Source organism: Ailuropoda melanoleuca, chromosome 7, assembly GCF_002007445.2.
Source record: "Ailuropoda melanoleuca isolate Jingjing chromosome 7, ASM200744v2, whole genome shotgun sequence".
Lineage (NCBI taxonomy): Eukaryota > Metazoa > Chordata > Mammalia > Carnivora > Ursidae > Ailuropoda > Ailuropoda melanoleuca.
This window is the reverse complement of record NC_048224.1, coordinates 86,608,372-86,624,347: the sequence shown is the minus strand read 5'-3', so window position 1 is coordinate 86,624,347 and position 15,976 is coordinate 86,608,372. Positions and strand designations below refer to the sequence as shown.

Sequence of the window (15,976 nt, the reverse complement as noted above, 5' to 3'; positions counted from 1 at the left end):
GACAGCGTGCAAGGTGAATTGCTCTGACAAAGCTTTCTTTCTTCTTCGGCCAGTTGTGCAGAGATGCGAGCACCAAACTCTGGTGGTGAGGGGAACGGATCCTAGGAGTGTAAGAAAGTACAAAGGGAGGGGAAACATAGACAGCCCGCTACCACTCAGCTTGGCTAGTCATCAGAGTAAATTTTAAGAAATACCAACAAATTGCATTCTGCCATTGTTTCTAGGACATTGTCCCCCGCTGCTTCTTTTCTTTTTTTTCTTTTTTTTAACATCTGCATAACTGACTTGACTGGCACAGACAGTATGAAACCTTTAGGTTGGCCACACTGGAAGATAAGCATGGAAATGACATTGAGTAAGTGGTGAAATAATTAGAAAAAAAGGCAATGAATTTCAATGAGGACAGTGCAAAGTATTCCAGCCAAGATCTATCCAGCCAAGAAAAGTAAACTCCATAAATAAAAGATGATGAATGTACAAGCTATAAATAAACATAAGAGGGAAAGATCAAGGTCATAGGAGATAAAAATCTGACAGCCAGTCAGCACCATATGACTGGACTTCTGGAAAGCAAACATCATCCAAGGTTATGTGAAATGGAGTCTGGCGCATGTACAAGTGTGAAATCTTCCTCTCGTAGAACTCAAAAGTGGTCAGAAACTCTCAGGGCACTGTGTCCAGCTTTGTGCTTCTAAACTGAAAAGGAATGTTAAGGAAAAATAAAACTTGGATGGGATTCAGAAGAGACTCAAAGATGATTAACAGGCTGAAAACTAAAACCTCTGAGGAAAGATGAAAGGAACTGGAACTATTTGCAGCCTCTAAAAGAGGAAGAGAAGTGACAATAAATGCTCTTACAGAAAGGATGGTAGCCAGCTGGTCTCAATCTGAAGACAGAAATATGCAGAAGCAGAAATGGTGAGAAAAACAGTGATGACTTTCACAGGCCCCACGCTGTCTAGGCATATAACTCACAGCTACTCAACACCCTTCACGTCTCCGAAACGCACTTATTCTTACTACTAGGGTCTCTTCAACATTTTTCTTCTGAGTATTGCAGACCCTTAACATGTTGAGCCATATGCTGAACAATAAAGATTTGGTACTACAGTGTACCGTGTACAAGCGGGCAGATGCTACCTAAGTGCTTCCCAACGGAAAAAATGTAAATGCTTGTTATGGCAAGTGGATTTTACATGAGATCTAAGAAAGAATTCCTTAAACAAGATATTAAGGATGTTGTGCAAACTCCTTTGGTGGAAGTCTTTTAAAACAGCTCACTTTCTCTTTCTGGCAGATCAAAGTACCACTTCCTGAAAGTTAAGGGATCTTTCAATAGCCCTTGCAAAGCTAGAAGATGCCACTTTTCAGTGCTTAAAGTAAAACCCTCTTCCAAAATGTATACCATTCTTATTTACACTGAACCTAGAGACTAAAACCTAGGAAAAACAAAGGCACTAGAAAGCAAATGATCCCCCCCCAAAAAAAAAAGGAAACCAGAAACACAAAACCATGTTACACATACAAAAAAAAAAAAAAATCAGAAAGCCCCCTCCAGCAACATAATACTGAAATACAAGAATAAGGAGAAGTCTGGAGCTTTGATACATGAAAACCAAAACACAGTTAAGATTCCTAAAGTACACTTGAAATAAATCCAAAGACTGTTGAGAAAAAAAATCATATACTGTCTGAGGTTACACAATTACAAAATACAGACAAAACTTAGTCTGGTGTCTCCTGTTAGAGAATACCCGGGTATGATGAACTTACAAAGCATGTGACAAGTGCTATTTTCAGAGTTGGTTTCTCTGCTTTTACCTGCTAAAATCACTTTTTCACTATACTTCCACCTTTCCCAATACTCCATGAGGAAATGGCCCTGAAACCATATGTCCTTTCTCTTTCTCCTCCTTTCATGTCTTCCCTATCCTTTGCCCTCCCCTTGCCTAAGCCTTAAGTCTGCAGTGACAATCCTTAAGCACTGCAAACGATAAAATGGGCAAAACTGTGCCACCTGTGATCCTAGAACCATCATTTTGGTTACATTATACTCTGACTCTTTGCCGCTCAAATCACCACCCACTTACCGACTTTTCCCCCAAGCCTATTCTCTATAACACAATCCCTCTTTATTGGCATTGACCCACAACTGTTTCAACACAAGCCATACCACTGTATTTTTATTTCAAAGTCTTTCTGAACTTCAAAAAGACATAGCATTTTTTAGAAGCCGACCCCCCTCTGTTGGAATTCTGAAAGAAATGGAGATACAGTTTAAAAGGATTTCCTCAGCACCACGGTAACTACTGAAACATAGATCACAAAACTACTCCACCTAGTGGACCCACAATCTACTGTAAAATATGTTTCAGTGTTTCTAGCCAACTTCTGCTGCTGCTTTCTATAATGCCCAATCATACAGCATTTGTACCTCACAGGCCAGGAATTAAGAAAGAATCACTTCTGGCAGGGTGAGGTGGGGTAAGGGGCGGGTTGAAAGCTGTTAGTAGAAAGACTTAAAGTTTTTAATTAAACACAGTGGGCATCTCTGGATTTGGATAGATAAAGGAATAAGAGCAAAAATGTGCCTTCTTTAAAAATAAAGAACAATATACCAAGCAAATCTTTAGCATTTTCTTCCAACTCTAAAATTCTTGCTATATGAAAGTCTTTTACAAGGTTTTCTAACACAGCAATTACATAAAGATCTTATCTTTCCTGCATGTTAAAGAATACAGTGCCTTCCTCAGAGAGAATGTGGCCCTCAAAAGAAAATTCAAGACATAAGGACTATTCTGCCACATCAACGTGAAATTTATTCTTTTCAGGCCTTCAAATAACATTTTTTAAAAATTGAGAATGATAGAAATTTAGAAAGTAAATATATTTTTATAATAAGTTTTTTAAAAACTGCTAGTGGAGAAAATGTTAATGTATTCTTGAGAAATCTATCAAATGTGCCAAAAGAGAAATGTTTCCTATACTTTTTATTAATAAAGTACATTTATAGAAATAATGTATGAGCATGTTATAGCAAAAGAACTTCAGAAACAAGATATGGAATAACCTCAAATGAATCAGCAAGTGCCAAGCAATAATTTCAGAACACTGTATTAACAAGGCCACATCACAGGTACAAATGCACTTCATCCCAAATTGTCATCCTCACCCAATTTCCTCATTCTCTTTAAACATCTCTAAATTTCACAAATATGTAATTTCATTTATTCACTTCAAAGGTTTTGCCCATTACTCTTTCAAGACATTTCTGTCCACTATCACAGTATACCTGCAGTCTACATTCTAGAAACTAGAACTACACTCTATCCTATTCCCTGTGCCCTCACCTATCTTACATAAAAATCATCAGTTAGCATATTAAACACTTGTTCAAATTTATCCTTTATTCAAGATAGACCTGCTTCCAAAAACCACTTACAAGTTTTGAAATACAATGAGCTTTAAACTTCGCCACCAACCACTGACGCGAACACTACTACCTGCCTGTTCTCCCCTCCTCCTTAACAATTTCATCTGCGGATGTTCCACCGACTCTGTTGTGACCAAGGTGGTCAAGCAACCCACTTGTAGCCAATGAGAGCTACGTAGAAGTCTCCTGGTTGGATTTAAAAAATAAAGCTATTGTTGTCCCAGTGAAAAGAGGAAAATTCAGCTTTGTGTGCCTTTTGCCTTTTTCTCATCATCCTACCTGGAATGAAGGCATAATACTTGGATATGCAGGAACCTTCTAGTGGACATGAGGATGAAAGCCACCTACTAAGGAGCAACAAGCAAGAAAATGTGCCTGATGGTACTGCTAAGCGGCAACAGTAGCCCTGGAAATTTTTCCACCCAGGAAAAATAGCCCTCTTTGTGCTAAGCTAAGGTAGTAAGGTTGCTTTTCCATTTGCTGAAACAGGATCCTAACTGATGCAAGCACCACTGTATCCTACCCATCCTCTTTCATCTGGATGCTGTCCAAGCCCTACGAGGCACATCTTGATTTAAAAACTTGCCTCCTAAAAGCAGTTTCTTATAAAGTTAACCATATGCTTCTTATAAAGTTATACTTATTATATGACAAAACAATTCCACTTCCAGGTATTTACCCAAATTAAAAAAAAAAGAATATAAACAAAACAAAAACCTGTATTATCAATGTTTACAAAGACTTCACTCATACTCGCCAAATATGGGTAACATCCCAAACGTCCCTCAATTGGGAAATAAATGAACAAACTGGTACATCCATATAATGGAACAGAATAGCAACAGAAAGGAACAAACTACCACTACATGCAACAACAAAAATGAATCTCGAATGCACTGCGCTAAGTCAGAGTCAGACTCAAAAAGCCACACACCGTATGATTCCAGTTACATCATGTTCCGCAAAGATATGAATATAGGAGCAGGAAAAAGATCAGTGGTTGTCAGGGATTAGAGCTGGGGGTAGAAGTTGACCACAAAGGGCATGAGGGAATTTTGGGGGTTTAATGAACAGTCCTATACCTTGATTGTGGCAGTGATTACATGACAATATACATCTGTCAAAACTACATATTAAAAAGGATGAATTTCACTGTATCTACAACATACCTTAAAATAAATGGGGAGGATGGGTGGATGGGCACTATACCTCCTACAAAAGGTCTTGCAAAACAAATTAGTAGCCCTGCCTTCCAAAGATTCCAAGCACCCCTTGACCAGACATTATTAACCCTGCATGGCTAAAATTAAACCTTCAGTTGTCTGTGGTCTCATGGCCATCTCACATATATTTATGCTATATCTCATATTAGGGTAAGAGTCCTAAAGGCAAGACGAGTAGACACTCGTGTCTACTCCTATGTGTTTTTGGTGACCTCAGCCATATATAATAAAACCCTTGCCTTTTCAAATACCAAATGTTTACCTCTAATTTTTAAGCTAAACGATTGTCAAGAAGTTAGCCAAAGGTATCATAATGTATATTAACATAAGGTATCATAACAAACATATCATAATTTACATTAACATAATATAAATTCAAAGGTTACTAAGATTTCTCGCTAACATTAGAAAATCAAACTAGCCTTCTACCAGAGCCTTTACACTTGCTACCTAAGCTGGTTTTTGTCTTCAAATGTTAATATACCTTAAGTTTCTCTAGCCAGTGGAAATTTTTTCCTTTAAAGCACTTTTTACACAAAACCACAAGGGGGCATAGTTCATATTCACATAGGGAAAGCTACTCTAGAAAGTAATGCATTCAAACACAGATCAATTTGGTTTGTCCAGTGATGATCTGTCCTATGTGGTAAGAATTTAATGTTCAAAACCACAGCAGTTTAAGTACCATTAGCTATTCTAACTGATTTCCAACCACAATTATTAGTCAGATCAACACACTTTAACCCAATTTCTTTAAAAAAAATAAAACAGGTGGGATGTCTAGGTGGCTCAGTCGGTTAAGCATCTGCCCTCAGCTCAGTTCATGATCCCAGGAGTCCCGCACTGGGCCCCATGCTCAGCAGGAAGCCTGCTTCTCCCTCTGCCTGACGCTCCCCCTGCCTGTGTGTGCTGGCACTCCCTCTCTCTCTCTGACAAATAAATAAATAAAATCTTTTAAATAAATAAATGAACAAATAAACTGGGTAGGGAGGTGAAGACAGTAAGGGATGACAGAAGAAGGTAAAGGGGGTATGGGATGGGAGGTCTCAACTAGTGCCATACCAGGCAGAGGTGACAGTGAGAGCTGGATAGAATGGAGGCTATGATAAAGAGGAGTATGCCCAAGGGCACCTGGCTGGCTCAGTCAGTAGAGCACATGACTCTTGATCAAGGTTGTGAGTTCAAGCCCCACATTGGGTGTAGAGATTACTTAAAAATTAAAAGTCTAAGCCCCACACTGGGTGTAGAGATTACTTAAAAATTAAAAAAAAAAACAAAAAAACCTAAAAAAATTTATAGAAAGATGAGTATGCCCAGCTTTAAGATTTTCAGGCAAAAAGTCCAGAATATAAGATCCAGACTGTGATCAGGAAAGGGAGTGGCTAAAATTGCATGGAGGGGAAGGACACCAGAAATCTGAATATAAAAAGGCTCTAATGAACTATTATAAGCTATGAGTTTCAAAAAGTCAGGGGAATTTTAAGTATACACCCTTCTGTGGGAGCATCTGATATGCCAATGGCAGGTGGCAAAGGCAACTGCAATCCACTACAACCCATCTTGTTACGAATCACTGGGGAGGGTGTTAGAACTGCAGAGAGCTGTGTAGACAGATGGCAGGAAATTCAAAGAAGGGTGAAGGAGCAATCATCTGCGTCCACATCAAGAAGGCCCTACATGTCATAAAATCAAATAGTCACTTTTTGTTCTTGTTTTATTTCACCTTTCCACAGCAAACTACACTATTACTACTAACCACATCTTCCTTCTTGAAATCCTGCCCCCTACTGGCTTCCACGACATGTCATATTCCTAAGTTTTCTTCTACCTCTCCAGCTCTCACTTGGCAGTCTTACTGGTTTTTCTCTGTTAGGCTGTCTTCTCCTTTCACTCTATCCTCTCTCTCTGGGGGGAATGTGTTTACATTTATAACTTCATGATTTAAAAATATATATCTCCAGCCCAGTCTGGTCCCAGACCCAATGTCTATGCAACATCTTCAAATAAGTATCTCAGAATGTCCTCATGCTCAACAATGTAATGTCCAAAATCAATACATCCAAACCCTCTTCCAGGATTTACTGTTCACAGGGGCTCATATCAGGAACCTGGAAGTCTCCTCAAAACATCTTTCCTCTTCAACCTTTTATCATTCAATCCCCAAATAGTGCCCATTTACCTCCCAAATGTTTCATATCCACCTAGTTCTTTCTGTCTGCATCACTGCCATCTATTAAAAACTTCTATCATCTCTTACCTATATTCAAGTTCCTTGAACATGCCAATCCATCTGGATACTACTCCCTGCCTCCCCTCATCTTTTCCTAGTTAGATCTGAGTTCAGCTCAACCTCCCTTTGCCAAGGAACACTGCACTCCTCCAGACTACATGCTAAGAAGGAGGGAAGGACTGTGAGAGAGTGAAATAGCTAGACTTGTAGAACAGAGTCATTGAAAATGGTGACTATTATTAATAGTGGTCTAATTTTCCCAGAGTTCATGATTCCATTTATACAGCCACTAGAGATAAGAGAACCAAGACTGGCAAATCAGAAATTCATCTCAGACCTTTCCTACTGACTTAAGTGAACTCAAAACTTGTAAGATTCAACAACTAAGTTTAGTTAACTTCCTATCTACTTTATAATCTATGCTGTCTTGCAGCCATTGTCAACCTCCTCAAAAGAATTAAACACTTATAAAAGGGCCTGGCACCAATAAGCTGCACTAACTTCCAACTGATCAAAGTCAGGGCTAAGTGGCAAGGGGAACAGCCTAGTGTTTTAGCAGTTAAGTCACTTCCATCACATCTAGCAGGATACAATCTTCAATGCTGTCAGCATCCGCTCTTCAAACACTGAGTATCAGACAGGAAATGGAGTTAATTCTTCTTGTTTTATTATTCCTCTGTGTAAAATAATAAAAAGATATAACCTATTGATAAAAACAAAGAAGCAAAGCAAAAACAAAACAAAACAAAATAACCATATACTTAGGGAGTTGTGAGGAGAAAAAATTGTATCTATAAAGAAGCCAGCTAAAGGGAGCAAGGTGCTTCGATAGGCCATGCTTCAGAATTCTTCACTAAGCAAACCACGTCATGGTCCTAACTACTCTGACTTCTAAGTTTGACCATGCAACTGGAGACGCTCCCTTTGTGCTGAGACTGGGTCTTCCTACCCTGCACCACTTAACAGAAATTCAATCAACAAATCTTCATTCTGCACATGCTAAATTCCAGGCACAGTGCAAAGTGCAGCAGAACCAAAGATGTGCAAGACTCGGATAACTATGCTATAATGCAACAGACGCTACTGCGGTGTGCTCACGAGCTACGTTGTACCAAATGAGGGAGTAAATAGTGCCTTGGGGAGGCGGTCCCTGGATTGGCAGCCAGTCCACCTGCTGACATCAACTCTGTTACTAAAGAAAATATTTAGATCAGCTGACATCTTTTTCCTACCAAGATTTTCTCTCAGTAGGGGCACCTGGGTGGCACAGCGGTTTAGCGTCTGCCTTTGGCTCAGGGCGTGATCCTGGCGTTATGGGATCGAGCCCCACATCAGGCTCCTCCGCTATGAGCCTGCTTCTTCCTCTCCCACTCCCCCTGCTTGTGTTCCCTCTCTCGCTGGCTGTCTCTATCTCTGTCAAATAAATAAATAAAATCTTTAAAAAAAAAAAACTTAAAAAAAAAAAGATTTTCTCTCAATAAAAAGAGTAATGTATCAATTGACATTCTGATACAAGTTCCTTATCTCATTACAGACTAGCACTCTGGCGGCACTGAGATAAAGAAAATGAAGATGAAGAAGAGAGTGATAAACCAGGTGACATTTGAGACAGACCTTCCAAGGTTATAAGATTCTGCCAAAGAGATAAAGAGAAAAAGGCATTCTAGTATACTCTACTCCGGGTGGCCTAAACTCCTTCATTTGTTAGTCCAAGATGTGACTGAAATCTATTAAATCCACCAAGTCCATGCTGACTGGCTAGACTCTACTTGCTTAAAAACTAAATTCTTCTGATTAAGCCTTCACCCTCATCCATCTCTGCACATGTAAGTGATACTTATATGCACATTGACTAAATTCTGTGTGTTCTCAGCTGGTTCTAAATCTTTTTGTTTATGTTGGTTTCCCACAGAATTACCTCCATAGCTTTCAAGGGCAGTCACTAACTTTTTCACCTAACAGTATAACATCTGCCACAAGACTACACATGTAAGTAGATTTAAACTAAAAACTTAAGATACCATAGATGGACCTAGAGGGAATTATGGTAAGTGGAGTAAGCCAGAAAGAGAAAGACAAATACCATATGATCTCACTTATATGTGGAATCTGAAAAATAAAACAAATTAAATAATAAACAAACAAAAAGCAGAGTCAAACCTATAGATACAGAGAACAAACTCATGGTTGCTAGAGGGGAGGTGGGTGGAGGGATGGGAAAATGGGTGAAGGGGAGTGGGAGACACAGGCTTCCAGTTATGGAATGACTAAGTCACTGGGATAAAAGGTACAGCATAGGAACACAGTCAATGGTATTATAATAGTGTTGTATGGTGACAGACGGGAGCTACACTTGGGATGAGCACAGCATAACGAATATACTTACTGAATTACTACACTGTATACCTGAAACCAATATGACATTGTGTGCCAACTATACTCAAATATTAAAAAAAACAAAAACATGTATTTTAAGAGGTTTAAAAGTGAGACAGTGAGTGCTAAATAAAAGCATTAAATTACCCTAGGTGTATTTCATTGGTACTTTTATTCACAACCTCACAATGTACCCATGGCACATGTTAACATTTGTTGGGCATCTGATCAAGCTTATCTCACTCACATATCCAAGACTTCGAAGAGGATGATGGTGCTGATAATAAATACCCATAATTTTACTAACATCCTCTTTCCATAAAGTCAATGTGGTCTCAAATTATTCGTCACAAATAAAAATGTTGAATTTAAAAATAAACTAAAAAATTAAGTTGAACAAAGCAAAAATTTGAGCTGCCGGTCAAAAGAGTTTTAAGTATCTTTCTTGACCTCAGAAGATAACTATCCACTTTTTCATCTCAGGCTCTCCTCATTTTCTAATTCCACAAAAACACCATCCGACTTAAAAATGCATCTGATTGGGGCGCCTGGGTGGCACGGCGGTTGAGCGTCTGCCTTCGCTCAGGGCGTGATCCTGGCGTTCTGGGATCGAGCCCCACATCGGGCTCCTCCACTGGGGGCCTGCTTCTTCCTCTCCCACTCCCCCTGCTTGTGTTCCCTCTCTCACTGGCTGTCTCTGTCTCTGTCAAATAAATAAATAAAATCTTTAAAAAAAAATGCATCTGATCATTCTAATAGTTCTCCCTAGTTTCGGCTGCTGGATGAGCTGTCATATTCCTTTCTGAGAAGACAGTAAAAGTGTCCTACTGGGATTTTTCATAAGTATATTCTAGCTAGACATCTATTAAATTTTCTTCCCTAATAAGCATAAAGACACAAGTCACATGGCAAGGCTCAAATTTCTTAGACACTACTAATAGGAAAGAATTCCTGGTCTTTTTTTAATTAAGGATAAACCCATGTATCATTGCTCTACTTTGTCTACCTCGCATACTACAGTCATTGAGCAAATTTTTGTTGGGGGGAAAAAAAATCAAAAGAAAAACACAGCAAGTATATTTTAAATAAGAGCACCCACTCATTACTGCCTGAGCACTGAACATCTAACATAGGTGGCATGTAGTAGCTCCCCTCAAAGAGTAGAGTACGGTCCCATTATGACACCAGTTATTTACAAAGAGTTCCTATTAGGTCTTCTCAAAACTTATTCAATAACCACCTCGTATAATACAGCTCACAGCCCCATTCCCTAGTACCAACACTACAAGGGAATTCAATGAATCAAAACTACCCTAATAAAAATTGTAAGCTTATTTTTAAAACATCAAGTAACAATCTCAAATTCACTATACACCAACTCTGAAGAACAGCAAAATTAGGACTAGTCATTCTCAGAGGAATATTTGCAATGTTAAAAAACCCCGTATTTCCTTTTTCGAATTACTCATTAGAGCCAGGATGGGAATTACTTGGAAGTACTCAGCCTTGCCACAGTACAAGAAAGTCATTTCACTAGTTCTGAACTCTTGACTCACTTCCTTCTTTCTTCCCTCCATCTTGCAATCTCCTCTGGAGTGTCTAACTTGATCTTCTTCATACCAGGAGCATGCATCTAGGGAGAAAAAGCCTGCTGAACATCAGGAAGCATATTGTATGTGTTGGTTTTTGGTTTTTTTTTTTTAACTTTTTGTTTTTTAAAGTAGGCTCCATGTCCACATGGGGCTTGAACTACAACCCTGAGATCAAGAGTCACATGCTATACCGACTGAACCAGCGAGGCGCCCTCATATTGTATGTTTCTGACTAAATTTCCAGTATCATGGGGGATAATGGAGACTCTGTACTCAACATTAAATTTACTAGCAGAGACAATTTTAAAACAAAGTAAGCGGGTTTTATATATCCGTTATTATGACTTCTCCCTTAAAGGAAAAGGAGTAATTTTTGTGTGCTTAGATTAGTGCTACTGATAAAAAAGGAGTAACATAACTTTGATTACAAAGTAGGTATGTCACCATTTCTCAACTGATATCAAATACCCAAATGAATGACCTACCAAGCACAACTGATTGAGGCAGCTAAAGAAATAATGAATACACAGAATGATTTAAAGCAGCACAGTGTAGTAAAACAAGTATAGAATTTACGGTCAAGAATCTCAAGTGTGAGAATCAGTTCTAAGGTCCTGGGCAAGTCATTTTTTTTCATCTATTAACTGTGGCCAGCATTTATCCACTTCACGTAGTGGTTTGTGAGGATAAAATTGAATAATACAAAGTACCCCATGAATGTTACTTATTATTAGGCTAGGTAAACGAAGAGCTGTGAAGATAACAAATCAATGAAATAAAAAGAGCATGAATTAAAAAAAAAAAAAAACCCACACAAGAACTTACATTTCTCCAATGAAACTGGACAATCTTCTCGTGTGCACTAAAAGAACAATCTACTTCAGGACACTGCAAGAGTTTAGAAAATAAAGACCGTTCAATGTTTCCCATATTAAATTTACCCTACTACTACATATTCAGACATAATCTGGTTGAATTTCATAGTTATTCCATTTACGTGGTGTCATCATTCCATACTTGTGTCAAGAGCAAAACAAACAGCACTCCAAAACAGGATTGTATTTAAAGAGGAATGACATTCTCAAAGCATATTGAACAGTAATATATATCACTTACTTCTCTACTTAGTAAATGCATGACATCGGCAATGCTATAAAATTTTCTTAATTCCTAAAGTTGAAGGGGCATTCCTAATAACTAAAAAGAACCTTTCCAAACTAAGAACATTCTGATTAACTATTTTTTAAAAGCATTTAATAAGGTCCAGATCATCCTTAGAGAGTGATGGGCCATGGCAAATTACAGGGTGATTAAACGGTCAAGGGCAGCCTTAAAGAGGAAAAAACACACAAAGGTGCATAGAGGAACTGGAGGTGGGCACCAGCACTCTTACAAAGCAAGAGGTGCACACACACAGCTGTCAGACCTCCCTTCTTTGCTGCCATCTTGCCTCTTCCTGAAGCAGTGGGCTCCCCACCCCCAAACCACAAATTCCAGGGTCTCAGTCTCAATTTGTCAAGTAATCAAACAACTTTTCCATGAAAGTTATAAACTTTTAAGGAAAAAAGCTCAGAATTTCTACCAAACATACCCATTTTGTTAAATAAATTTCAGGGTAACCAAGAAAAACCTACTTTCGTATGTTCAGACATGTGTTTATCATACTTTTCTTGATTTTTAAAACCACGATCACAGGTATCACAAAAACAATGAAAAACTGGTTCTTTTCTTTTCTGCAAACAAAAACAGAGGGGCATTAGACTTTTGATAAAAAATGTTTAATCAATAATAAAAATATAACTATCCGTCCAGTGGTATATACTTTGATTTTTCACATAACCCCTGTATGTGGGAGAAACTTCTGAATACATTTCTAATGAAGAGATAATTCTGTTATCCCTTATTTTATTTTTAGGAAATATATTAGGAAAAGCCAGGCATGATAAAGAAATTTAAAATCTGAATAGAGCTAATATAATCTGTGAGTAGATTTCAAACTGGTAATCTAATTAAGAGTACAGCATATGTCAAAATGACCTAATAATCAATATTCACGGTAAAAACAGCATTTCAACTTTTAGGAAAAACAACTATATCACATTTTTTTAAACCCCAAAAAGGAAAAAAAGAATCATTTAGTAAAGGTCAGTTATTTGCTCCAAGTTTGCTATTTTTACGCTTAAACATAAAACAAAAAAGATTACTACAAAGATAAGACTATATAGGAAATGATATCCCATTGTTTAATGTTGGGATTATGTTAATAAATACATTATACATACACAATATTTTCTTAGTATTAGCTACAGTTTCCATGCCAAAATGAAGGATACTAAATTTCACGCTGTAGACTTCATTCAACTCATTCTAAAATAATGACATTACTTTTTTTAAAGATTTTAAGTAATCTCTACACCCAATGTGGGGCTCAAACTTACAACCCCAAGATCAAGAGTCACATGCTCTACCAACTGAGCCATCCAGGCACCCTGATATTTATACACCTTAAAACAGGCCAGATTTATAAGCCTCATCAGAATAAAAGAAGCCTGGGACCTGGGTAGTTCAGTTGGTTAAGCATCCAGGACTCTTGATTTCGGCTCAGGTCATGATCTCCGGTCTCGAGTTGAGCCCCGGTCTGTTCGGTGCTCAGTGGTGTGTCGGCTTGAGATTTTCTCTTCCTCTGCCCCTTCCCCCTGCGCACGCATGTGCATGAGCTCTTTCTCTCTCCCCCCCCCGACTCTCTAAAATAAATAAATAAATCTTAAAAAAAAAAAAAAGGAATAAAGGAAGCCTATTTTAAGATTTGGTCTCTGAAGCATAACCAAGAGTTGACCCTGATTTAAAAAAATAACTTTTTTCATAAAAATGATAAATATCCACTACTGAAAAGAATAGAAGCATTACAATGAATTAAGATAAACAAATAATAAATAACAATAATAACTTTAAAAAACCCTGTCTGAACAATTTCAGACATTGCTTCAGGCACAGAAGATAAACTAATTATAAACTATTTTAAATTAACATTAAATTTTAATTGAATTTGACACAAGAAAAACTGCTGCAAATTCTTTTTTTCATCACAGAAATATTTATTCCTAAAAGATCCGTGTCAAAAAGAAAAAGATCATAAAAAATAAAAGGTTTGTGTCACTGTAATTTGTTCAACTCCATGCTTTCAATTTTACAAGAGAAAAAGTTTGGACTTCCATTCTTCTCCCTATATTCCAACCTTGCCGTCCCAATTTGCTAATGTACACGTACACATATATACATATACATATTTTTTTAGTTCACCAAGGTTTAATAACATTTACATTTACTAGCAACCGTAATTCTCATATTTATTCATGAAAATATACTGAAATGGATTGAATGTTTTTCTTTTCTTTTTTCTTTTTTTTAATTTATTTGAAAGAGAGTGAGCGAGAGAGAGAGCACAAGCAGGGGGAGCCGCAGACAGAGGGAGAAGCAGGCTCCCCTGGTGAGCAGGGAGCCCAACGCGGGGCTCGATCCCAGGACTCTGGGATCACGACCTGCACCAAAGGCAGTTGCTTAACCGACTGAGCCACCCAGGTGCCCCTGAATGTCTTCTTTTTCTACAATTTCTCCATTTATTTCTCAAAAAATTTTGCTTAAAGTTTTTACTTAAAGCTAAGATCCTTAAAGATCCTATTATTCCAAGGCCTCGCTGTCTCAATAATGGATGCAAAACACTGAGACTGTTATGACAGAAACACAAGGCATGACACAGGGACCCAAGTGTCACATTCAAGAATATCTTTAAAAATACCTTTTTTTTCTGTTTCCTACTGGGAGGGAAGTTGACATCAGTGAACTTTCGATCATATTTTCGTGGAAAATAAGGATGTTTAACTAAAAAACAAAAAGAAATCCATAAATATTTGCAACTACACAATTTTTTAATTTTTATTTGCCCTAACATGTCAAAAATACTTGAGTAAAAACTACCTCTAAGAAGAAAAGTATTTCAAACAAATTAACAAAGATTAAGACTAGTCTACCAAATAAATATTTTTCAAATGAATTCATAATTGGTAAGATTAAATGTCCATACATGCTTTAGGTGTCAAAGTAAAGAAAGGAATGGCCACTTTAACCCAATGAAATTTCTTGTAGTTTTTTCAAACATTAGAAATGTAAACAGTGAAATCCCAATATAGTGCTTTCAGCATCAATTTTACATCAGGAAAACAGAACCTTGTGACATATATTTTCTCTCAAATTCTTTCCTTTCTTAGTGTCATGAGCCCACTCTTTCACCCTTATCTTTCACCTAGATTACTATGAGAGCCTCCCCCATTGTCTTCCAGTTCCTGAGCCCTCTCTTTCAACAGACCCTGCATACTGACACCACAAAAATAATCCTCCACTGGTCACAATCCTGCTGGAAAAATCTACAAATGGCTTCACAGAGTCCTTTAATGAGATCCCAGTTTATTTTCTCATCCTACTCTTCCCCCCGTACCCTCCACTTACTTTGCTTCAGTCATACGAGAACAGCACAATTCTCAGAACTCACCTTGTACTCACACTTCTTTGCCCCTACCTAAAAGGTATTTCTTCTTAAATCCTAAACATCTCCCAAAACGCTTCTTCCAAAAGCTTTCCCCAACGTCCTCTACACTCTGAAACCGCCTTTCATATGCCTCCATCACCAATTATGCTGTGCTGATTTACATTTATGAACCCATCTCATCTGACTTAGAACTGTCTTAGGCACGTTCCTATTCCCAGCATTTGGCACACAGTAAACACTGATTTGAATTCAAGTTAATGTAAATTAAATCTTATGCAGAGTTGGAGAATGGTTTTAAGTGAACAATCTCGTGGCTTTAAATATGATCTACATGCTGGTGACACCCAAATTCACAGCTCCAGCCACAAATCTCCCCTGGAAAGTACGAACTAACAGCCTACTCATATCTCTATTTTACATAAACATATTCCAAACTCTACTCCTGGTCTTCCTTCCAAATCTGTTCCACTCTCATCTTTCTGCTTGTTTGGCAAAAAACTTTAAGTTTTTCTTGTCTCAGCTTTACCTCACACCTTATATCCGATTGTTCAGCAAATCGGGTTGGCCCTACCCTACCTT

At 37.9% G+C, this 15,976-nt stretch overlaps 1 protein-coding gene across 2 annotated transcripts in view; it reads right to left on the bottom strand.

The window, feature by feature from the left end:
• Window positions 1-15,976, bottom strand: part of NUFIP1 (nuclear FMR1 interacting protein 1) — a 43,022-nt gene that overhangs the window by 25,540 nt on the left and 1,506 nt on the right. For both annotated transcript variants that reach the window (XM_002914962.4, XM_034665200.1), the window contains exons 2-5: window positions 14,651-14,733; window positions 12,489-12,587; window positions 11,680-11,742; window positions 10,819-10,895 (exon numbers count right to left, since the gene is read on the bottom strand). In XM_002914962.4, the coding sequence (XP_002915008.1) occupies window positions 10,819-10,895; window positions 11,680-11,742; window positions 12,489-12,587; window positions 14,651-14,733 (322 nt within the window). The remainder of the gene's footprint in view (window positions 1-10,818; window positions 10,896-11,679; window positions 11,743-12,488; window positions 12,588-14,650; window positions 14,734-15,976) is intronic.